At 43.4% G+C, this 26,351-nt stretch overlaps 1 protein-coding gene across 23 annotated transcripts in view; it reads right to left on the bottom strand.

Moving 5' to 3' along the window:
* The window catches only part of Tcf4 (transcription factor 4), a 344,060-nt gene that overhangs the window by 147,313 nt on the left and 170,396 nt on the right, over positions 1-26,351 (bottom strand). For 14 of the 23 annotated variants that reach the window (XM_021150789.2, XM_021150794.2, XM_029472242.1 and 11 more), the window contains one exon: positions 20,699-20,760. In XM_021150789.2, coding sequence (XP_021006448.1) covers positions 20,699-20,760 — 62 coding nt within the window. Of the gene's footprint in view, positions 1-18,164; positions 18,703-18,722; positions 19,193-19,235; positions 19,980-20,698; positions 20,761-20,864; positions 21,243-26,351 lie in introns of those variants that run through there. The other 9 variants (XM_029472255.1, XM_029472254.1, XM_029472258.1 and 6 more) reach the window with 7 other exon arrangements.

The raw sequence follows: 26,351 nt of genomic DNA, 5'->3' as shown, positions 1-26,351 counted from the left end.
CAGTGAGGAGAGTTCCCATTCAAAAAGCGGCGACGGCCTTGATCATCTTTGAAAGGAGATATCTGGCATTTCTGATGAGGTGGGACCCAAATGATTCTTCTGAGACAGATGATACAAGGCTGGCAGTGAAACTCACAGCCTCAGCTCCAGAACATTCCTCTCACACCACATCGGCATGCCTCGGTCCTCCAATGAGCATTCTGCAAGGGCAAGCTGTGTGAGCATTGTCTACCTGGCAAAATTTGGATCTGTCACCGTGATTGAAACAGCCACTCACGACTGAAGTGAGCCCCCAGTAAGGGGTTCACTGGCCTTTTCTCAGTACAGTATATATTCAGATAGACAATAGGATATTATTTTCTAATGTCAAAATTGCACTTTGTCAAATGCAAGGGAGCACTGAATGTTAAGTGTATCATCTTTAACTGGTTTTCACCAAGACAAGAAAAGCTGCCAGTTAAGCTGGCACATTATAAATTTCCAAGGTGCTGAAAGGCAAAGGCCAGCCTTCAGAATCAAGTGAATGTGGCCACAAACCAGCTTTGGCACCTGGCTTTTCCAATACCCAAGACAAAGCTATCTGCCAAGAGCAACACTAACCACTGAATTCCATACCCTACTTAGTCCAACCAGCTCTCTTCCTTCTGACCATAGCCATTGAACACTGAAGGAAAGGAAGACTTTTATTATTTATACTACAAGAAGTTAAGAAAAATATTATAGATTAAATGCATTGCTCTTGGGTTTTTCTGTATTTATGATTCCTTTAAAGAGCAGAATTTCCATCTCTTGTGTGGGATTCTGGGAGTGTATCATGAGTATCGTGGCTAAAAGCTACCCTTGGTCTTCAGGATCTATCAGATAGGTGCTCACAATTCTTGGAGCTAATGGGGATCCCATAAGTCTTTGTCCTGGTTAGGTTTTGTTCAGTTGACACAAACTAGACTCACCTGGGAAGAGGGAACCTCAACTGAGAAACCATCTCTATCAAACTGGCCTGTGTGCATGTCTATGGTGCCTTGTCTTGGTTAAGTAAGGATGGATGGGAGAGGAGGCCCCGCCCACTGTGGGTGGTGCCACTCATTGGGCAGGTCATCCTGGATTGTATGAGAAAGTGGGCTATGGAAGGCTGGGAGAGCAAGTCTCTGATCAGCAGTCATCTATTGTTCCTGGCTCTGTTTCCCTTTGAGTTTCTGTCCTGCCCCCCCCCACACACACTGATGGACTGTGATCAGGGGGTGTCACCCAGACAAACCCTTTCCTCCCCGAGTTATTTTTGGTCATGTGTTTATCATGGCAATGGAAAACAAACTAGAAGAGTGACCCAGCTAAACCTTCGTTTTAAGGACGAAAAAAATGGAGCCTTTAAAAAAGTGCATTTTAAATCAGGCCATGTGTGAATCTTAGCTGAACCCATTCTAGGAGCCAACTGGGTCTAAACATTGTCCTCCAATCATACACAGAAGCCTAGAAGCCACCACCTTTCCTGTCTCGTGTAGTTTAAAGGTTGTCTTGCTCTCTGACTTAACCCCAAACAAGAGCGTGTCTAGGTAACATTTGAATTACAAAATTCAAGCAAATCTCAGACTTTTCGGGTTGGATCCGTGACCAAATTTTGTTAAATTGTAAATACGTAATCAGAACTCTGTGAAGCAAAAATGGAACAAAACCAATATACCTTGTATTGAAAACAATAAAATATTCTCCTCCTGTTATGCTTAAAGAAGGTACTGACTCATTTCCCAGTGTAGGAAATAACTGCAACCTAAGGCTCATGGGACTCAACCCAGACCCAGCCAACTCCTCTACACTGAACAAACCTGGGAAGATGCTGAATTCCTTCAAAAACGCTATAGCAAACAGAAATTTCAATATTCAAATTACAGCGCTGAGATCTCTACAATACTTTCAATTACTTTTCTATCACAAAATCCAGACTGAGGTCTCTGGTTCATAGGACTGTATCCTAAGGAGGGGGGTTATGTTTCTCCAAGTTTACAAGGCATCCTCTGAAATCCAAGTCTGCAGAGAGACATGGGACCGTCTCCCCTAAAGGACAGTATTCTGGTTGGGAACAACAACAGCAACAACAACAACAACACAACAACAACAACAACAACAACCAAAATGAACTCCCCAATGGCACATGCACGATCTGTCTCATTATTATCCAAGTTGGATCTGTCAGTTAGATTCCCAAACATGCAGCTAATGACATGTTCCTGCCCTGCATCTGTGCAGTGTCCCCATAAGACACTGGCTTCATCCTGAACTCCTCAACCCACTGCGGTACTTTGATGATTCAGATCAACAGATATGCTTCTGACCGGAGACTTCTGGGAAAACTGTACTCTCAGTGACTGTGATTCATCCTGATATGGGATATGTGTCTTCCTCTATCAAAATGGACCTCTAGTTATCTTCAAAAGAGGGACCTGGTATTGTACCTGCTCTCTTTGCCAGTATATCCCACTTGAAAATGGTCAGTGAGTTCCTATCCCTTTCTGAGGTTGTCTGTGACTCTCTGTCTTTGAGTCGGCGGGCTGGCAGGCAGGCAGGGCCCTCCTGTCAGAGCTTCGAGAGCTCTGCAGATGTCAGCTGGATTCAGTCAAACTGAAAAGGGGAAAAGATGGCCTTCTGACAAAGGACAGCTGTCAATCAGATGGTGTGCTCACACTTGGTAGTCCAATGAGCAGTGACAAAGGTGACGAGTGTTTGGCTAGTTGTCATGCCATGAAATCACAGCCCCTCCCTGTACTCAATGCCAACACAGGAGGTGACAATATGCATGGGTTTCTAGTACGCCTGCGCTTCTGCACAGGCTCCCTCCCTGCCCTCTCCTCTCTCAGCAGTGCCTTAGTACTGTTAGAAAGGCCAAGGCCAATGGGATATTGCTAGAAACAAATCTCAGACCAGAAGAAGGAGAACAGTAGGGAGAATCTTCTATAGCAAAATAAGCTGCAAATGGGGACTATTAGTGACACGGTCATCTATTCAAAACCGCTTCACGTTGGCACTGAAGGGTGATTTATGAACTAGAGACAGCTAGAGATGTTACTGGAAAATCAGATCCAAAGTCACATGCTGCCTCACTCCCCCTCCCCCCAGTCTTGCTTTTTCCTATTCTTGCCACCAGGGGGCACTTTGGGGATACTTCCTGGTTGAGCAGCTGCAGCTTTGAGGATTCAGAAGTTTAAAACAATGCTGGGTTGGGGTGGGGTGAAGCAGAAAACAAGAGAAGAAGCCAAGGGAGCAGCAGAGAAGAAATATGGAATCTTGAAACTGTATACTTGCTTTCTTTAGCAGTCATCTCTTACATTCCAAGAACACCCTATATTCGACTTGATATGAGGGCACATGCCTGCAATCCCAGCACCGGTGCAATGGAGCTAGGAGGATCGGAAGTTCAAGGCCATCATTTGCTAAGCAGCTCGTGCAAGGCCAGCCTGCATGTTTTTACAATGTCAACAAAATATCCTGTGCCCTCTCCCCTTTGGGTTGTAAATAAGCAGAAGAGAAGAAAAAGAAGAATCGGGGGGGAAAACCCAAGGAAGGAGAAGTGGAGACGCAGTTAAACACACTTCTGTCTGCTTACAGTTTGGGAGTCTAAACAAAAGAATGTCTATGAGGTCAAGGCCATGGAGGGCAAGGGGAGTCTGACCATCATGCCTTGCTGCCCAGGCTTCAGAAAGTACACATGGCGACTGCCAGCCAACATATGACTGGAGGACAAAGCCTGCCTTTCTCTGACCAAAATCAGAGAGGCTATTCAGGCTCACAAGTGCAGTGTCAGGAAAGAGCCTGAGACTGGCTGTCATCCCCCATACCAACACCTACAACCATCAGCCAATCTAGCACCTCCTCTGCCTCCTGCCAGCTACCAGGTACCAGGAGAGACACACTGGGTCCCTATCCAGGGAATTCCCATGGTGATGCTGTAAGGCTGTAGGGCCCTGTTACCAGGATACAGGTCCATCAGTGGAGCTACTAAGGTCTTACAACACTACTGTTTTCTCCTAAGCCCTGCCCATCTCCTCAGACCCATGGCGAACACTTAAGAATTGAAACATCACACAGTCTTAAAATCCTTGCTTCCGACACCGCTAATGCTAGATCAAAAAATCACTGTGTCCTGTAGATTCCTCCCTAGCCATAAATAGCCAAGGCATGTAACCATCACACAACATTTTGCTCACATGTTATTGGAGTTTGATCTAGTGATGCATGCATGCAATCCCAGAGCTCAGGAGGGAAAGGCAGAATATCATGAGTTCAGGCTAGCCTAGGCTACATGAAACTGATTCAGAAATATTAGTTAGTACACGTGTGTATAACTCACATACACACACACACACACACACACACACACACAGACAAATTCTCATCAGGGCTATTTCTAGTACTTAGTACTGCTTAATTTTAGTTATAAGAGCAACTCTTAACCAAAAAGCTCAAACAATACAAGAAACCGTTGAGAAACAAAGATTCCGTGCCTATAGAAAAGTTGGAGAGCTTGCTCCAGGCAGCTGCAGTTCTTCCTGTATAGCCTAGGGAATGGTGGGTGACTTGGGGTGGGAGGCATTTCCATGGCCCTAGTGACTCGATCTTGTGCTCATTAATTTGAGGGCCAGGGGAGCCGAACCCCATGCCATTCGTATCCACCATTTCTTGAGGCTTTCTGGGGAGATGGTCATTTGAGGGGTGCTCCACTTGAGCAGTAGGAGTGGGGACATCATAGAGGCTAAAAGGAGGTACTGGTTTGATTTCCAAATGCCACTTTATCACTGTAGCAGAAAAGGTAAGGAAGCAATCCCTTCTAGAAGGGAGGAATTTATGGTCAAGAGAAGGCCTGGGTCAGAAGTCACAGGGCTGTGGGAAGGTCTGGCTATGTGCCCCGCCCTGGCAAGTCTAAGTGTGGGGTTTCACTGAATCCTGCCACTTTTATCTCCTCCCTCGCTGTGTACAGCACAGGAAAGTGCTGGCTTGTAAGGGATAGTCTATGAATTACATGGATTGAGAATAGTTCACTAAGCCCGCCCAGCCTGGCTTACATTTTGGTTCTGAGCTGAACAATGGAGCCCTTATCAGCCCCCTAGGGTGCTGAAGACTGCCAGGGCTCTAGCCAGCTCCTCTGAGGGCTTGCTGACATCCTATCTCACACATTGCTTCTTAGTTATTATAAAGCTTTTACATATTTAGGGAGCCTTCCTGGAATGGCTCGAGGCTCAGACACATTAGTGATAGCTGCACACATGTGCTTTTTATCCAAGTTCCCAGCTCCTGGTCACTGGGGGTAAACAGGGTTATCAGTGATTGTTACGGATTTAGTCGAGTATATTTTATCCCTGTCATTTATGAGCACTTGTGTTGGCTGGTATTTACAATGTCGGGATTCTGTCACTTTGGCAACCTTCTGAGACAACATTTTTCCAGTGTTACAGTGACATTTCAAAAACTCAGTATTTACAAGCAAACGACACCCTCTGGCTCTGTGACAGAGCAATTCAGTGGTAGCTGAACAAAGGAACACTCATCTAGAAATTTCTTCAGGCTGCATTTCCAGCTGACACTGGCCATGAGTTCTCAGCCTAGGTGGCCCCTGACTCTTAGAAGAAAGAAAGCCAAGCCGTTTAGGAAAAGCTTACACATGATGCTATTAGAATATGGTCTTCTGTGGTCAGTATGGGCAAGCTCTCTTGTCTGTTGCTAAGCAAATCTAACATTTCTGAGCTTCATATCTCACTTACTACAAAATGGGTTTAGGCACTAGCTATTTAGGTCTTTTCTGACTAACATTCTATCTTCAAGAACTTCAAAATAAAATTTTCAAAAAAAAAGGGCTAAATTTGTTATCATCAGTTTCTTCGTGCCCTACTTTGAAATCATAATCATGAAGAAGCACTGAGAGGCAAATCACGATCTATTCAACTCATCCATCTCTTCTTTGTTCTCCGTCTTCTGTCAAGCAAGATGGAACAAGGAAAAACACAAGGCACATAGCATGGGAGACAAGGTCCAGCCAGCACTGGGCTCATCCCTTCTGTCTCAAGGCCTTTTCCACCTTCCAGAGGGCTGTGGCCCTCTCTTCCAGAGGGCTCTGGTCCTCCTCACAGCTCCCAGAGGTTAACAGGGAGTCAGTAGCAATGAGGGGGTACAGCTGGGAAAATGTGCACTGTTATTTCGATTTGTGCCTATGAGAAACATGGGAAAGCTGTTAAAACTCTTTTTGTTCTAGACACCAAGAAGCTTCAGAACCTCCTTAGAAGGGACGCCCTGTCTCATTAGTGGCAGAGAGAAGTCCCAGGATGATGAATGTGCCCAAGGATGCTGCCAAGTGGTCAGTAAAAGGAGAGCTGGAACCTCTATGAGATGGCATCTTTGAAAATTCTCCCAACTTTATCCACGGCTAAAGAAGTGACAGAGATCACAGCTAATCTAGAACCCAGACTGACCAGTTCCATCTCTCATTATTATTAATGGTGAAAGCTTCGCAAAGTCTTGGTTCTTGAATCAGCAATGAGATAAAAGACAGTTCTTACCTTAAAGGGTTAGTGATATAATTAATATAAGTATTTCAATATAGTGCGGGCACTTGTGTACAGTTACTACTATTGTTGGCTCAGGCCTGTTTACAAATCATCCACTGTATATTTTAAATGCTGAAACAGAGATGGTAAGAGTTGGCTTTGCTGGCCTCTGGCTGGATAGTGGAATGGCTATTAGGACACAAAACACAGCAGCATGGCACCTTATTCTAGCAAGGTTCTAACATCAAACATTCTGAGAAAACCATGGCCAAGTAGAGATTTGAAGAGAGGATTTAAATTATCTGATGAAATAGATGTTAGGTAAGAACAGAGAAAGATGAGATGAAAATTATCCAGGTAGACAAGGGAGAGAGAGAGAGAGAGAGAGAGAGAGAGAGAGAGAGAGAGAGAGAGAGAATGAAGCAGGTTGGTTCAGTAGAACTTGACAGGTAGCAAGGCTGGAAGGTGAGAAAGGATCTAGTTGACCAATAGCCTGTCCCATCCACTAGAGGTGGGACTCTGAAGCCAACTGAGCAAAGCCAAGGTTCCAGTGGCAATGGGAAAGGACATGCTGAGGGGAGGGGAGGGGAGAGGAGAGCAGGGGAGCCACAAGGACACAGCAGTAAAGACTGCGGATGCAGAGGAACAGCAGCGTCTCTGGTAGCTTGGGAGCAAACATGACTTGATGGGGAACTAAGGGCTTTTGTAGGTGAAGGGGATCGAGAAGTCACAGGGGATGGTGGGGTTGAAGCTTGTCAGTGACTGCCAATGGACACAAATGGATGAGTTCCAAGGCAAAACATGCCAATGGAATTCAAATTTAATGCCTTTAGTGAATTAGCTACTTTTCTAATATGCCTGAAGGTTCCAAATTTTACCTTCCCTTTATCAAAAGAGATCCAGATCAAGGTATCAACATTAATTTGAAAAACTCTGAGCATTAGAGCACCATAGTGAGTGACTAGATTGTACCCACAACATACAACCCTATATATTCATAATGGAAGAATTGAAACATAGAAGTTTACTGAAGCATCTAATTGTTGAATGTGCCAGAAAGTTCTGATTGACAGCTGGATTCTTTGTGTGGTCTTCATTATCAGAGTATGCCTGTGACCATCTATAGCAAAAATAAAATCATTTTCATCAAGTGACAAGGAGCCACCAACCTTGACATCCATTCGCTTCTAAGAAGCAAACTATGGAACTTTAGAGAGTAGCTAGGACACCTTGAGATGAAAATCTCCTTTGTAATGAAGCCAAGCGTCTCGAGTTCAAGAAGTAGAATAAGTATATGTTACCTGCTAAAATCTAACACGAGTTCTCTAGAAATAAATAATAGAATAATTCTTCCTTAACATATAGTACTTCCTCCTGATGGCTATATTGATTCCATTGTCAAAATAGATCCAAGTCTCTTGTCTTGAAAACAAAGTCAGACAAAGCTTATACGGTATCTGGTAGAGAAGCCTGAAAGAACAGGTCTACACCACTTCCTTGTTGGCTAAGACAGTTAAAGGGCAATGTTGCCAAAACTCCCTGAGGGACCATCTCATAAGGGTGGCAGCTGCTGACATTCTACTTTGCCACGTGTCACTGTCCATAGCAAATCTTTAGCACCAGTGATGTCACCCCACACACTCTGCCTGCACATGACAATTCTGAGCTACAGTGCTTAGCAGGGCAGACTTCACAGCTCAAAAGAACTGGTAATAGACATTTTTATAGGAGGACATCTCAGCCATGGGTAGAATCCTCAGTGTTTAGTGCTTAAAAAAATGCTGGGATCTGATTTAAGACATACTGCCCACATAGCATATCAATTATGTTTGAAAAGCTTGTTTAGAATTCATAATGCATTTTCACGGGGGGGAGGGGGGAGACTTCTTTATGACACTTAAATCTTGAACTTGGAATCTCACACTTGGAAGCTCTAGGTGCTAACTGCAAGCAATGGCCCTCTTTTACTCCACAGAATTCTGTATTCCTGGGAGGGAACCATGAACAGGACAGAAGATATCCTAATAGAATGAAGATTTGCCTAAAAATCTCATGGTAGCGGGTAATCCCAAGCGGAACCAAATGAAGACTGATTTTAAGAAATCTTACTACTGGGGGCAAATGATTTAAATGTGCAACTGTGTTTAGCCAGGGATGCTTATCAATATTTGATTTTTCTGACCTCTGTCATTGTGCTCTTAGGAAGCATTCACTTTCCAATGGCATATAAGAATCTACCACCAAAGCCTATGCTCTCCTTGGAGAAAGAATATACCACCCCTTGAGCAGTCCATTCCCTTACAATCATTTGGAGTAATGCAGAAAGATTTTGCTAAAAAACTGTAAGGCAGAACGTGTTTACCCATCTTGACATTTTCTGTATAATTTGTATATTGCCTTTGCATTCTGTTTTCTGTGATAATTTGAGACTCATTTATAAACTTCCTTCTTGATTAAACTTTCTTTTTAATTAACTCACCATAATATTGGCAATACCCGCTGACACAAAGACCTAGATAGGCGGTTCACATACATTAAGTGAGCCATAGGTATTTTAATCACTATTATTTTAAAACTTTTGTTTTGTTTTACTATTTTATATCACAATAGCTCACCAAAATTTACTCTAAAATATTCTAGACTTCTCTTAGACAGTTAGAAAAGCTTTATGAAACTCGATACCAAAGCAAGGCATAGACTCTACTCTCTAAAGACAGTAGCACAGACTACTAATCACATGGCCGAATATAGCTTGTTTAGTTGGTTTATTATTCTTTGAAAGCATGATGCCTGCATGCTATGCATCTTTATCACGTGTAGCCCTCGGTCACTCCTCCTCTACCACTTCCCTAAGTCCTTGAGTCAGAGTTCCCTCACAACACTGTACCCTTTCTTATTTTCATTTTTTACCCTAATTAGTTCTGCCTCTATGGATACTGGGGTGGTGGCCATTCCCTGAGGCATGATGAACCTACCAGCAGCCACACTGATGAAGGAAAATGTCACAAAATGTTCCTCTTTTGTATAAAAATTATTGGTCAGCCGGGCAGTGGTGGCGCATGCCTTTAATCCCCGCACTTGGGAGGCAGAGGCAGGTGGATTTCTGAGTTCGAGGCCAGTCTGGTCTACAGAGTGAGTTCCAGGACAGCCAGAGCTATATAGAGAAACCCTGTCTCAAAAAACAAAAACAAAGAAATACTGGTCTCCTCTACACTCCACAAAGTGAAAGTGTTAACGAGAGAGACTGGATCTACCAGCATATGTTTAATGTGACCACTGACCCATTGATCACCCTGCTCTGTGGTGAAGACCTCACAGGTCTCATGGAAGTATGTGAACCAGTGGTTCTCAACCTGTGGGTCACGACCCCTCTGAGTGTCCAATGGCCTTTTCCATGTAGGTCACCATAGAAAAACACAAAAATTCACATCAAGATTCCTGACAAGACAGGCAGTGGTGGCACACACCTTTAATATCAGCAGAGGCAGGCAGATTTCTGTGAGTTCAAGGCTAGCCTGGCCTTCAAAGTGAATTTCAAGACAGCCAAGGCAACAAAGAGAAATACTGTCTCACACAAAACAAAAACAAACAAATAAAAACAACAAAAACAAATACAAAAGTACAGTTATGAGGTAGCATAGGAACTGATTTTATGGTTGGAGGTCACCATAATACAAGGTGTTAAAGGGTGTTAATACACCTATTAAAGCATGGCCTCGTTAGGAAGGTTAGGGAACAGTCTCAGCCACTCCCTAAGGTGAGTGACAAGCAGGATCCTGGTGAATAACCTTTATGTTTACTCAAATGGTCACTCAAAGAGGGGCATGGCAGTCTTCACTTGTGCCCTTGTTCATCCTGTATGCATAGCAGGAAAATTCCCGATATTTTCTTCATATTCCATATTTGTGATTAGTGTTGGTTTATATGTTGCAGTGAGAAGGAAAGTTAGAAAAAAAGCAAGAAGTGATCAAAGTACCTTATCACCGAAGCCTGAGAAATACCAGCTATTCCACTAAATAAAGATAACATGCTTGGTGATTTGTAATTTAAGTATAAGATGAACTCCCTGGGTCTCTGGGGCTCTGCAATATGATCTTTACAAAAGGTACCTTGCCAATTTAATTGAGGTAGGAGTTATTTAATTTTTTACAGGTATAGTTTTCAATAAAACTACATATGCCTATAATACTGCTATGGCAGATGTGTCTCGATTATTAGAGGTGGGCTCAAGGGAATATATACAATGGATTCTGCAATCTGAAAAGCAGCTGTTGGGGGTGTAAGGCAGGGATGGGCCTTGTACCACACACACCGTGTTCTTCAAGTACAGCAATGCTTGGTTCTTTTACTGCAGGTGTATTACAGAAATGGAATTTAATAACTTACTGTATACAATACCAATAAAACTGAAGAGATTCAGTGGCCTGCTGTTCATTATGGTGGTACAAATCAGCTTGGATTATTTTGCATGCATGCACAAACACTACCACACAAAGGCCGCTGCCTATAGCACTCAGGGGATGGTCACTGGTAGAGAGCATTCCTGCCATCACTCCTCAGTTATACTGCAGCATTGACTCGCTGTTGTCCCAAACGCACATAAGCAGGGCTTTGTGGTGGGCTCCAAATAAGAGGATAGATTTTATTCAAGTCACAAAAATCCTTTTTTTACTAAAAGGAGTCTTTTGAATCAAGAGGGCAGTAGAAAGCCTGGCTACAGGGGAGTTTCGCTTGATGCCATGACTGATAACAGATCCCATTGAAGGAGATCTGGTGAAGTGCCAGCCTAAAGTCTCAGTCCCACCAAAATGTGATTTCTCCCTTTATTAAATACAAGGACCCAGCCATGCTCTGGCGTTGGGGGTCGGGGGGAGATCACAAAAACAGTATTTGCATAACAGCAACATGGAAGGGAATACAGCCAAACAGCCCTTTCTGCTGGGCTTCTGTGCCACCATGATCTACTTCCAATACATCATGGACACTCGCTGCTCACTGTGAGCAGAAGGATGTAATGCAGAACATTCCTTTAGTGTATTGATGAGTGAGCCCATGGAACCACCCGGCATACAAGTGAGAAATGAAGGAAGAAAGGTCCAAAGGAGGAGCGTGTCAATCCGAGGCACGTTACTGAGATAATGCCCCACTGCAAATTCAATAGCTTTCTGGAGAATTTCTTTCAGCTGACCGGGTTTATTCGTATCTTTTGGCATTGCGGACACTTTAGTCTTCAATTTCATTTTAAGGATCTTAAGCAAACATTCCTTTGATTATGAATTGGTGCTCTACCTGAGTTTAGACACGAGAATATACATCTGAGCTACATCACGTTTGAAGGTTATCTTGATCCTAAATCATCATTTCTACAAGATATATGTCAGTGTGGAAGGTTCTTGGGCACACAGCAGAATTATATCAATATTTTAATATTAACTGATTTTCCTCTCTCTATGCACAATAAAATACAAAATGAACAATTATTGTTCTAATTTCTAATAATTTTCAAAAACTCCCAATGCTTTACATAAGAAAAAAAAAAGAAGTTATCCAAAATCTTCATGAATTTACAATCTGGATATAGGATGTCTAGTTCTTTGGTAGTCATACATCATCTCAAACCACATCCGATGGCTTTGTGTATGTGCCCATCCTGAACTGTGCAAGCCTGCCCTATATCCTTAACTCACGTCCTGTTATTGAGTACCCTGCACAAGTAGGCTACATGTCATTGTCTAAAAACTACTAGGACCCTATTGTAGAGCCCACTAAAGCTGTTGTCTAGGAATTTTACCTTACACCGTTCTAGTGTTTTGGGAACAATAACGTGATTTTTCTGTGACTCCAAATGCGTCATGGCAAAGCTCAGTCTGCCAGCCCCTCGTTCTGAAAACCAAGGCCAACAGAGAATCTGTACATTTTAAAGGAAGTGCTGTGCTGTTGCTAAGATGTGATTTGGCATATCCTACCCTAGCCTTTTTCACAGGAAATCCTTGTTGATTGTGAGGAAATTGCACATGCTAAGTCTGAGGATGTTACTAAATAGATTATTCATACAATATACTTTTTTTTCAATGCAGGGCAGTCAGGAATGGCAGGATAAACTACACAGCCAATCTGAACAGATCTAAGCAAAGGTTTTTTTCTTTTGTTTTGTTTTGTTTTGAGCACTGTGCTAATGGAGACTTTGTAGGGACCATGAAACCCACAGTGAGGCAGATTTCCTAGATAAGAGCTAATGCAGACCATGGAACTTAGAGCCCCAGTCATAGCCTGGAATGGCAGGGAACAAGGCTTCTGTTTTTGAAGCCAGACACATTAGAGTGAGAAACCTGTCTCTGACACTTAGAGTGACTCGGACCCTTCCCGTTTCACTTCCTTGGGTTCTATTACCTAGACCACTGAATGGGAGTGATTAACAGTCAGCTCAGAGGTTGATATTGGCACCTAGTGTTAGTTCCCAGCACTCCTTCAGTCTAAACAACCTTTCAGAAATGCACAGTTTGACTTAATTTTTCAATCACATCTGGATTGATCCAAGTCGTGGTTACTCTCTCTATCTTGCTGGTTCTTCAGAGCAGAGCCTAGAATATGGCAGCAACCCACAAGAGTGGGTGGGTCAGCCATTGGCAGTCAACTCTGGGGGGCATTTAGTAGTAACTAAATCCCCAGTAACGGAAAAGCAAGACAAGACTTTGGAAAAACAAGAGGGCTTATTGCAAGGCTGATCTTACAGTTACAGAAACAGAGATTTGTATTTGAAGGCCCAAATTTCAGCTAAAAAATAAATACTGGAGTTTCTCTTGTGTACTTCTGGTTACTCCTGCCTCCTGTAGATAGGGTTTTTCTGATCAGCTCCTGGGCCAGAACTGTTTCTCTTGTCAATAAACTATAGGAGGTTAGAAGGATGCTTTACTAGAGCCAATAACCCACCGATAAGGAGCATATTTAAACTAAGGGCCATTGACCTTACACCATTATTATCAGGGAACATTAAATGTAGTGACATTAAAACAAACAAAATCAATGAAAGAGAGCTCTTCCATAAGGAGGATTGTCAGTCAGACAGGTAGACTGTGAGGTCTCATCAGGATGAGTGGAGGGGATGACGGTTCAATAGGCAAAGGGCTGGCTACTCAAGCATGAGAGCCCGAGTGTGTATCCCTCACACCATACACACACACAACACACACTATACATACTATACACACACTACATACTATACATACTACAGACACACACACACACCACACACACTATGTGCACACACAGTACATATTATACATACTATACACACACACTACATACTATACATTACTACAGATACACATATATTACACACACACTATTCACACACACTACACATTATACATACTACACACACACACACACACACACACACACACACTCACAACAGGGTATGGCAGAGCACACTGGTAACCCTAGTGATGGAGAATGTGGAGACACTCAGCTCTTGGGAGCTCACTGGCCAGTTAGCCTAACAGAAACAGTAGGCTCCAGGGTTAGCGAGAGACTGTATCTCCAAAACATAGAGGGAGATATAGGAAGGTAGCAGAAGTCGCCCTCTGGCCTCCACATGGTACCTATAAGCCAGGACACTGGTCCAGATACAGGTGCATTCACCACAGACACAAAAGTGAATTGATTCATTAAAATAAATCCCAACTGAAACCCAGTGATTCGGGCAGGTTTCATCAACACATGCTAAAACCACTCAGTGAATAGCTTGTGGAGGAAACGGATAATTGGCTACTATCAAAGGGTCTCTTTACAAGACAGGAAAGCTTTCTTTATAACAAACTGGTCTAGAACGTGTCAGGTTAACTAGATGATCCGGTGAACACTGCTATGAATCCAGGGTGCTGGTGGGATGACCATGACGCATTCCCCGTCATCCCAGGACTACACCCGGTCTAATTCTCAGCGAAGGTCTAGATGTGATTTTCAGTGTGCAGACAGACAAGTGAGGAACCGATTTGGGCATCATCACATGGGAACAAACCCACATCTCTAGGAAAGGGGATAGTCTATAAGGCAAGCACACTGGTCGTCTTGAGGCAACGATCAGCCGAAGGAATAGTAAAAAGAGGGATTCCTCCAATCTGAAAAAGATGATAGAGAGGTACCCAAACCGAATGTCTGTATCAATGCAGCATTTTTTACAAAGAAAGCTCCTGGGCACATTTTCATGGAGATGACTGAAGCAACTTGAATATGAACCCAGGAGGAAGAAACAATCAATAACTTCTTTAGGAGGTGTAATAATATCCGAGTTAAGACAAGAGATTTGCCCGAATTTGAAGAGATGCATCCTGAAAGATCTAGAGAAGACATCTTAGCTCTGGCCTTTAAAAATGGTTTTCTGAAAATATACGTGCAGGTATTATGTTCACAAAAAAAATCAATATTGACAACTATTTCTGTTGTGGATATATGGTACTTCATTTTATTAGTTTTGTATTTTCTGGGTTCTTAAAAACCATTTACTATGTGAGATGCAAAATAAAAACCAAAGGCATGTCTGTACTCCTCGTTAGCTCACGTTAATGAGGGGAGACCAGTGGGCCTGCCTGGGAGTTTGACACAATTCTAGGCAAACATCAATAGATGAATAGATGGTGAACAGACAGAAAAACAGCAGACATGGAGCCAACAGGTAGGTAGGTGGTAGATATTACACCATGCATGCATGGATATATACATAGAAAAATATGGAAACCAAAAAAAAAAAAAAAAAAAAAAAAAAAAAGAAAGAAAAATATGGAAGAGAACAGGAGGCCTTGAACCCTCCTCAACACCCAGGAAGAAGTCAGTGGGGGAAAAGGGTTCCCTTTCCCTTTCTCCTTGGTACCCAACTCATCCCTAAAAGGTCAGCAATAGATTCGGAGCAGCACAATGAAAGAAAAGATTCCTTCTCCGACTTTGATGAGACTTGGGTATCTTTTGGAAGTGGAATACACCTATTAGGACTCCCCAGATGAATAGGCTGCCTAATCATCCCTGTTCAGTGACAGTCATGACATACAACTCAGACCCCGAGATGTCCAAAGCCATCCGGGTTACAAACACCCTGCTCCACTTGTTCACTCTGGCATAGCCAAATGACCACATCCGAATTTTGATCTTTGGTTCCAGGGACGTTCCCACCAGAAACAAAAACCCTCCCAGTCACCTTTCCAACAGAGGAATGTCAGCTATCCATGCAGAAGAAATGGCAGAAATTAAAATAATAATAATAAACCATCAATAAGTCAATGAAGCACAGGTTGATGTTAGCCCAGAGAACCTTGCAGTGTCTCTCCAGAAAATGACAGGATCCGTGTTAGCATTTCGGGTTAGAAGGAAAGGCCGCATACCATTACCTAACTATTATAGGCACAGAAAAAGATGCCCACTACACGGGTCACAAGAGGTGCTGTTCAAACTTCATATCCCCCCACCAACCCCCACCCCGAGTGTTTGCCAACAGCGACTCTGAGCAAACAACCTGAAGTCTTCTGGTTCTAACCTGCCAGGCACAGGATACACAAGCAGGGGTAAAGCAGAGGAGGCCTTTGCTCTCCAGGAGTTTCTGGAGCCCCTGTGGTAGCCAGTATTCAATGAACATAAATAATGGCAAATTAGCAGAAATGTCACAAAGAGAAAGCAGAGGGCTGCTGGATAGGGCAGTAGCCTACTTATGAGCCACTCCGAGGAGTGATCCAGATGATCCAGGCAGAACCAAGAACACGCATTCAAACACTACATCCCACTCGAAAGCAATGTGGGCATCTGCTCCACAGGATCTAAGGAGCCATTTTCAGGACAGAGCAAATGAGATCTGTATCTTTTCAACTTATCTCTATTTTTTTTTTCAGTTTAGGGAGAGGGAAAAAAATAAAAAAAAAAATTCAAATTTTTACGATCACATCAGTTGTAATGTTTTACATCACCCCCAATCATATAACCAGAAAAAACACCTCCATTCTTAAATCTATAATTCATTTCAGAGTCATGTTCAGTTTTAAGGAATTACAAACTAAGTTACACAAAGAAATGGCTGGTTTCCTCCACAGCTTTCAAGCTTCTGAAATTTGAGTCTCCTAGGTTAACTAAATATAAATTTTGAGTCCATTCCATCAGTTTTAATATCTACACATCCCAAACTATCGGGGCAGTCCTGTGTCAGTAGCTGCTCAAATGAAACCAGCATGGCTGAGTGTACCGTGGGCCTCAACTACTTCACGACAGGGAAGGAGCTCTACGTTTGCCTGGCCAGCGCAGGGATGCCAACAGACTTCAACATATCACTAATTTTCACCGCCTTTGAAACGGAGGTCATATGTAATATAGATCCATGCCTTGAACAATCTAATTAAGGCAAGAAGTTGAAAAGCTTCATCAAGGTCAGGAGGAGTGCCACATTTTGAAAATGTATCAGTTTTCTGCAGAACGCTCTCTGACAGGGTCAAACTTGGCTGCACAGTGAGTCAATGGGGGATCTGTAAGCAGCTCAGGAGGACTCCTACAATGCTAAACTGACTGGACTTTCTCTCTCTCTCTCTCTCTCTCACACACACACACACACACACACATCCCTCTCCTAGGCACTATTGCCCAATTTCTATTCAGAACGAACGCACCCACACTCAAGGTTACAGAGTCTGTTTGCCTCACCTTGAATACAAAACTAGTAGAATTTGACAAAATTTTAAAGTCTACACATCGTTAAGCATCTATTCAACACAGGGAAGAAAAAGACACCAGGAGTGAGTGATCTTCCCCACCCCCCTTTCTGTTGGTTATGACATTACCCATTAGGAGTCCGAGCTGGCTCTCCCGGGATTAAGGTTGGATGGACTAAGAGGTGAAAAAGTTTGTTATCACTCATTTCTGTTTCTGTCAAACTTTCCATTATAAATTTTATTTTCTCTGCCAGTAGAAGTAATATGAAGCTGGGAATTTGGCAGGAAAGTTTAAAGCCGGGGTGTGTGATTTCTGTACACCAATTTAACATAAATCAGTTTCTCTGGACTTCGTCAGAGAACTTTGAAAAGCCACCTTTGTCTACACAGTTTCCAAAGTTGAAAAAAAAAAAACAGTCAATATATGTATTTCTGGTAACTTCATACGAAAGTATATTGGTGTGTTTATTTATATTATTTCTCATTTTTAATGAATCCAAACAAATTGATAATAAAGAACCTCATGGCTTTTTATTTTCCTGCTAAAATTTTTAGGAAACTATGTCTAATACTATTAACACTAAATCTTTAAGAGAAACTCATCAATTGCTTAAGGCTATACACACACACACACACAATCAATGCTTATGTACTAGAGTGGTGTGCTTTTGTATATCTCAAGATGATATGTATGTCTCCAGAACAGTGGTTTACTCACTACCTGTTGCTTACTGCCACTGTGTAGGAAGAGCAAAACACCACCGGACTAGAATAGGCAAGCTCCCACAGAACACAGCTCATCCCTTTAGGTTCACAGGCTACATTGTTATCATATGAAAAGGCAGCTCTTGCAGCTCCTGGGGTTACTCCATCTAAAGGTTTTCTGTCCAGCATCTCACTAGCTGGCAAACGGAGCAAACAAAAGCTCCCCTTCCCAAGAGAGACAGTCACTCACCTTGTTCCACAGTGGGGAATCATTTCAGCTGTGATCTGCTATTTAGACTCCGAGCACAAGACACGGGGATTCTGGCTTTCTTTTGGGGTTTGTTTAGCTCAAGTAGTAGACAAGGGTTCAAAGAACAAGGCAGCTCCAGAGAAACCTACTCCCTGAGAGACAAACTCTGCTCTGCTCTTTTCTCGAATTCCACAGAACGCTGAAATCCAGACTGCGTACGCAACCTCACCCTCAAGCCCTGTTTCCCCACGCAGGGAAGTCTCAGCATTTCCCTCGAGATACCCTTGAGCAGCACACGGTTTCTAGGTGGACACAGCTAAGACCTAGCTGAGCGCACATAGCCATTGCTCTAAAGACTCACATGCCTGAAGCAGAACTAAGAAGGAAGGCTGCGCCACACTCCCCCAGCAAGACTCTGACGGCCTCTCAAGAAAAGCAACAGCTCTGATATAGAAAAAGAGTTTTCCTGAATAGCAGCTAGTCAAGGTCCCGACATTTCAGCCTTTACACACTCCAGGCAACCACCTCAATTCCCCCCATATCCCATTCCACTCTCACCTTGTGTTTGGAAACAAACAAACAAACAAAAGTCCAGTTTCACCGAGGAAAGTATTCCCAAAAAGAAAAAAAAAAACGGAAAACGGAGGGAGAAGGGATTGCGCTCTGTACACACATTTACTCCCAAGGTCTGGATGATGCTTTCCCAAGTTCAGGGACCTCCGGCTTACTCAGCAGAGGAAATCTCTGTGTCTGTGAGGAATCATGCCAATTCCTATTAGTAAGAAAGGATACAGGGTCTAGGAAGCCTATTCTCTCAATGACCAGCAAAAGGGGCCCAGCGGGGGGAAAAAAAAAAAAAAACCTAGAGACCTGTGCCACGGCCATCTGCAAAAAGGAAGGATGTTGTTAACTTTCTTCTCCCCAAAACTCTGGCGACCTCTGCCTTGACCCTCAGAAACCAGACCCACAGGAACCAGCTTTTTTTCTGCAGGAATCGAGAGCTTTTACACCAGAGACCCAGCTCTGTAAGGCTGGTTGCCCAGGCTATCTGCCCCGAACATGTGCACTCACATTCCAAAGATGTTTCCGTTGCACTGGAATGGCTGTAAGTTTCTTTCCTGCAGAATTCTTTCCACACAGACTGCCATGGGCTGCCCCTCCTGCAAGAGTTCTCAACCCAGAGCTGCGCAGCTCATCGCAACAAATCTTTTAGATGCTGGAGTATGACTGAATTGGCAACTGGGCCAGAGGAGTTAACTTTTAAAATGCAAATATATACAGCAGTGGGGAGGGGAAAGAAAACCCGTCCAGAACCAATCCTCCAGAATTCTACCTTCATGAGAAATGAGTGCTCCTGGCACGGAGACTTCCTTCAGTGCCCAGTTACTGAAGCACATGTGGGCTTACATGGCTTTTAGGGATATAATAAACAAGTTGCTTTTTTTTTTTCAATCCCAAGTGGATTTTTTTTCCCCCACGTCATTCAAAAAACTAGAAAAGCAAGAAGGCTCAGAAGATGAAGCAGCCCTTTTTCTGCAAAAATAAAAATAAAATAAAATTTAAAAAAACTACGAATGTCTGCCATCTCGGGGTGAGGACTAAAATGGTACAAGGCTTTGAATATTAAAAAGCATTTTTTAAATCTCAGAGAGGGCTCTGGGAAGTACTAAACTGGTCCTGCTCTTTTAAGGTACACCTTATTATACGTCTTTTAATTATGATGGGTAATGAGACTAAAATTCAAAGAAAAATATTTATAAAAATTTAGGGCTTTCTCTTTTTCCCTACAGACAGCATTTTCCGAAATGGGCTCTTTAGAGTTAATAATACACAAACACAGAGGGCACAGACACGCAACACATGCACGCATGTACACACGCACACGCGCTCACACACACACACACACACACACACACACTTGCACTTTATTATTTAATTAAGGTGCTCTCTCCTCTTCCTCTAACTCATGTCTGCTTCCCCTGCGACGATGGCTTTACTGTTAGCCTGCCGGCCTTGACTTCCAGCCAAAAACAATTCAGAAACAAAAAGGGATAACAAATCATATTTCCGCAGACATTTTTATCCCTCGGTCCCACCCTCTTTTCACACAGCACCGTCTAACCCCGAAGAAAACTATAATTTAGAGCAATGCCACCCAGAACCCCGCATCTGACACGAGGCTGCCCCCTGAACATTTCTTTGGTGAGAAATTGCTAAGTTCTTCAACTGCAGATAAACTCTTTTGATAGACCCTCGTTCGCTGACCTGGCTGGTTTTGCCAACAGCACCAGGGGTTACCGGGTGATGGTTAAAAGAATAAAAGGGAGCCAATGGATGCAGCTTTGCCCCCACCCCCGAGCCCTAAAAATGAGATGTTTGTTTGTTCCAAGCTCCAGTTTGCATCATTCCTTAAAGACAGCCATCAGGAGACTCTCAACCCTCCCTGGCCTTCAGTGTCACCACGAAAAGCAAGGCAGGCAATCATTTCCATGGTCAGCCCTCTCACCTCGTCCCCAGCCCAATGTGGCACTTACCTGGTGGCAACCCTGAACGTTTTCTCTCCCATAAGATGAGTATGAGCCCCTTTCTGTTTTACCTGCCAAGAGAAACAACAGAACAGGATGAATCGTGCTTTCCCTCTAAAGCAAACTTCCCCTGCAGGTAACAGAGATCCACTCCCCAGCTCCGATGTTTACATACGTAGGGGAGCCACAACTGGCAATGTATGCAAGCAAGACAGGGAATGGCGCTTCCTCACTCTGGCGACAAGAAACTGGAAAAAAATATCCTTCATTCCTATTCTTAGCCAAACTGCTCCACACTTCCAAAAACTGTCATTCCAGAGGCCTCCACTTTCTCTAACAAACAAATTGTCACTCCTTGTTTTTCACGTTCTCTCTCTCTCGAAAAATTTGGACCATTTCATCTTTATTTACACAGCAGGCAAATGATCTATGTAATGACCCTAGCCTGGTACTTCCCATTGATTATATTGACACTTAACAGGGAGGCCAAAGCTAATCAATCATGGGCTCTCCAGATGGTGAATCTAGCAAAGAAACTGTTCAAAATGCTAAGACCCTTCCCCCCACCTCTCTCTCCTCCCTTTTAAAAACTCCCTTTCCCCAGGAGTGATCCCCATCACCAAGAGCAGTGATGAGGGCCCCCCTTGGGAAAGGGGATTTGGGGAAATCACCTATTCAGAATCCCGGTTCAGATTCCCCGCAGACTGAGCATCTCCTAGGATCATGCTTTTGAATGTCCTGTCCAGATTTCTAACTCCTCTAAGGGTTGCCCCAGGACACTGACCATACAAAATGACAAGAGGCTAGGGGGACAGGCCAGTGCTCAGAACCTCACTCTATCCAAGGCTGAGGGACAATCTCTCATCAAGACTATAGCTTTGAGGTATATTGTACTTTATAAATGGTAGTACACTCTTCCCTTATCCCAGAGGGAAAATTTCAAAGCTTGTTTGAGGAGCTGAACCTCCTGTTTAAAGTTTATGACCCCAAAATTTCTCTTCTTCACTCAGTAGAAGCACTGAAAGGGAGAGCAGTCATTTTCCCTTTGGCTTCAACATCAGTGTGATCAGGGTAAACCTTCTTGACAGCACACACAGAATTTGTCTTTCAGAAACCGTGTCTCTGGTGTAAAGTGAGCCCTGTGTCTATGTCACTATATTAACACAATGGATGGAGGGTGGTTTTTCAAAGAGAACAAGTTCTGAGCCTTAAGGCCCTGCCCCACCTCCACCACCATATAAGCTTTTCTCCTGATTTTTAACAAAACTCAAATTTAGGAAAACGGTATCTCGGCCATAGTGTTGTTCAGTGCAAAGTACAAAATCAATGCCCATATCAGCGTCAATATCCAGAAGTGAGACAGGGCCTGTACACAGAGCATCAGTCTTAGGAGATAGGCAGTAGGAACTCTAGTGTACGTGACTGTGCCCCCATACATGTGTCCACACAGACACTCCTAACCATTTGTGCCATGTAAGCTACCCCTACCCTTTAACTGCTCACTGTAACTGTTACTCTCAGGAAAGCAACATCACATGCCCTCCCTTAAGTTCTTATAACCAAGAAATCTTCAAGTGTACAGTGACCTAAGTACTTGGACACAACATTCACATCTTCATCACCTCATGGTGGGCAGACAGAAAAGTTAAAGAGGAAAACAAGTGCTTTAACCTTGTAGGAATAGGAAAATCTAATGTCCCGACTGGATAACTTCCAAATACTGAACTATTATATAAAATATGGGTAGAAGATAAAAATGGCCCCTTCTTCTTCTGTTGGGTTTTTTTCCCAAAAAGAATGACAGCACCTGCTATTATTTCCAGAACTCCTCTCTAACACACAGAACTGGAGAGAACAATTTTTCTTCCAACGTTTGTCTGGCTATACATACACAAGCCAGGGCTGCTCCTTCTATTAAGATAATGCAAATAGAAAGGAGAAATGCAAGAACCAGAGAGCGAAAGAGAAATAGGGTATGGAGAAGAAAGACAGGAAGAATAAAAAGAGAGAGTAATGGGCTCAGAAGGGAGGGAAGGAGCCCAGAGACAGGCGGAGGAAAATATGAATCCTTGCAGCAGAGAGTCCCCAAAGTGCTCTTGGCTGCATAGGCCCAGCGTTCTTTACTATCATATCAGATACAGACTGCTTAATCTTAATTTTGCTTGTTAAAAAATATTTATCCAGATACGAAAATAAACCCACTGCAAATTACAAGTTGTCAGGGTTAAAAATCTACTCCTGTTTGTGTGGGGGAGGATAAGAGACCAGCACAGACATGAATCATTCTCCCGTAATTTGAGTGTTTCCATGACATCAATGGGCACCCGTCCAGGACTCTGTCGAAGTCTGCGAGGTACCAAAGAGGCGGCACAGCCAGCGGGAGGCTGGGAGGTGGACTAATTTTTTTTTTCCCAAGGATTATGTTCCTTGTGAAGGTTTCATCTGTAGCATCCCCTTTTTACCATCAAATAGATCTCGGCAGAGATCATGGGCGAGCACATTTCATTGTAATAGCGTAAGCCTTTAACTTTATTGCAGCTTTTTGTTCCTCAATTCAACTATAAATCTGTCCTCTGAGCCCAAAACCCTGGTTGGGAGCAAAATAATCGGGGATTGCGGACAAAGCCTCGGGACCTCGAAAACATCACATCTTTTTACTTCTATCATATTTCAAATGATAAAGAGCAGCCATGTTTAAATGTCACCTCAGTTTGCAGGAGGGAAGAAAATCATGTGCTATGTGTCAGCTACCCATTAGAAATTAGGCATGGACTTGATGATATGAATTTTCTGTTCCAAATTCAATGGAATGTTGGTTTCGAGACAATGGAACTTTGAAGCTCACTGCAAGGATATCTGAGTGCGGCCCTTAGGTCAGTCACTATGTGTGCTCAGGAACACAAAGGGCCCTAAATATCTGCGTCTCCTCTATGCCGCCCATGGATTTTGTCACTTACATCAACTGGCTGGCACAGAGAGCCCAGTCCCTTCTCTCCCCATTATTTACCAGCCTCCCTCAGCCCGGGGACCACGACGGATGCTTTGAAGGAGCTCGGGATTCCATTGCTCCAATATCGAAGAAGGGAGATATTGGTGATGAGCAGCGCCCGCCACGCTCGCACACTGCAGAGTTTTCAAGACAACCGTCCAGTACTAGAATGTGACAGCCGCTGCGGATATTTTTTGGCACAAAGACAGCGGTGGCGGTGCCAAGCCCCATGGCTAAAACTACTCACAAGAGGCATAAGGGTAGCATTAATCGCTCAAGTCTTTTACTGCACGGAGTACCGTTGTCCATATTTTAAAAACTAAAAGAACCCGTTAGTGACATTTGTTATATGGCCATAAATTGGGGGGTGGGGTGGGGAGGGGAGAGGCTTGTGAAATAGATATGAGGGACAAATCTTATCAGGCATTTGGGTCACTTTTAAACCTAGGAAGACCAAATGTGAAATTTCGCTGCTGGTAACAATTTCTGTGCAAGAAACAAATGGTCTGACCTGAGGAGGGTTGTTGAGATGGCTGAATGGGAGCGACTGAGAGCTAAATCCACATGCTAAACAACTCCTCTTCTCCAGCAGTGTTGCATGTACATAAGTAACATGTAATGCTGTGTCACAATGTTCCCCCCACCACCAATTAAATACGAAGGATGCTGTAAATGAGCAGACACGGCACCCGTCAATCAACCCTGGAGACAAAGGAGATCAACATGCAGGCTCTTGTCTAGGACAGGTCGGTGTCTACAGAGAGCAAGCGATATCGGAAGTCAACGTGGGCGTTGTCCAGAGGAAGTCTAGCCTATGGCTGAAATCAATATTTAAATGTGATTGCTTAAAAAAATGGCTCCACATGGCAATCAATAAAGGATTCACTTCCTTCCTTCTGTTGCCCCTGAAAACCAATTCTCAGCAGAAAATATCAGCCATGTGCAATTTTTAGGGCCAGTGTTTTTGCTGACCCTGACGGTAATCTCTTAACATCATATCCCCCAAAGCAGTAGGAAATGTTGTTATTATTGTTGTTGCAATGTGAAGACCCTGCAGTTAGCAACTATCTAAAGGACCCAGATTAGGTCTTTAGATAATCTAGGATTTGTCATTGGACGGGTCTGACTTTCCTTCCAACATGGCATGGTATCCTGTCACGAGGAGAATGGATGACAATGAAAATGGGCTCAGGGACCAATTCCACTCACAAGGGGAGTCACCTGTGGTGGATCAGTGCCCCTGGGCTCACAAGAGAGTTTAAAGACAGGTGGAGAGCTCCAAAGACAGATAGGGGCAACTTTTCTGTATGGTTTCTAGAAGTAAGCTGGGGCATAGCACATCCATCCTTTGGCGGTTAGTAAGTAAGATAATTGTGTCATATTGGGGTATGGAGCCCCTGATTTGTAAAGGGATTCTCTAACACGTATACCCAGGTGGAAGATTAAAAAAAAAAACACCACTGAAACAGGAGCACCTGTAAGGTGGAGCACCGCCTCCTGTTCAAAGCCTTGATGAAAAATTATCTGATCCCATGGTATGATACCAGCTAGCTACTTCCCGGCTAATCCTCGTTCTGGGAACTGAAGAATGGGCCTTTTGTTCCGCAGCCTCAGACTAGGGAACTCATGGTAAGCCTGCTTGACTCAGAATCAATTTCTGTCTCTGTCCCAACTCCAATCTCTGTGCTTTAACCTATTCACCTCTGCTCCTTCTTTTCTAATACTGTGAGAGGGTTACTCCACTGAGCAGTAGATAGAAGTTACGGGGTGATGAAAATACATGATGGTGATTATGTAGATTCCTCTCTCATCCGAATGGCTCTCTTCACGCCTTACCTAAGTCAGAGGAGCTCAGGGCTCACCCTACAGGAGCCACACTACCCAGAGGGCTCTATGTACTGTGTGCTCTATCTGACTCAGCTTCACAAAACTGGTGAGGCAGACAGCATGAACACCATTTAACAGATGAGGACACTGAGGCACAGAAAAGTGACCGAAGCCATGCCAGTCTATAGATGGAGCCAGGATTCAAATCCTGGCAGCTGTGCCTGCTTTGTTGATGATCTTTAAAGTCTAGGACAAGAAACTACAAATAAACCAGAGGCCATCACTGAAATCTCTGAAGTCCCAGAGCTCAAAACACTCATGAATTTGATATGAAATTAATGAAAGTGTCTTATAGGCGGCGATAATTTACATTTACATGGTGTTTTATTCCTAAAGGGTCTCTAGATACTTTACGGCTGTACAAATGACATACACAGAACCTGTGACTTCTCACAATTAACTGCCACCGTCTCCATGTTAACTCAAAGCAAGTAATTAACAAAAACATGGCAGAAAACAGCGTTTATCCACATTCTCTGTGTGGAGAGTATAACTGTATATTAAATACGCAGAGAAGAATGAGAATAAAGACATAATTATAACATAGAGTATCTCAGCATCGCTCAACTGTCTTCCATGGGAAAGCGATCCAACAATGGGCCCGAGACATCAAATGGGAACCTCATTGGAAGTATACAGAAAATGTCTCAAGTGATCTATGATCTTTCCCCCTAAAGACTCAACTTATATCTTAAAGGTTCTTAGAAGCCTTGCAGAAGAGCTGTGTAGGTCGTTTACTGTGGTGTGTAGTAAACTGACTGGAACATGTGCTCCTGCTTCCATCTT

Source organism: Mus caroli, chromosome 18 (genome assembly GCF_900094665.2).
Source record: "Mus caroli chromosome 18, CAROLI_EIJ_v1.1, whole genome shotgun sequence".
NCBI lineage: Eukaryota > Metazoa > Chordata > Mammalia > Rodentia > Muridae > Mus > Mus caroli.
The sequence above is the reverse complement of the archived record's forward strand: the minus strand, read 5'-3'. Positions and strand labels throughout refer to the sequence as shown.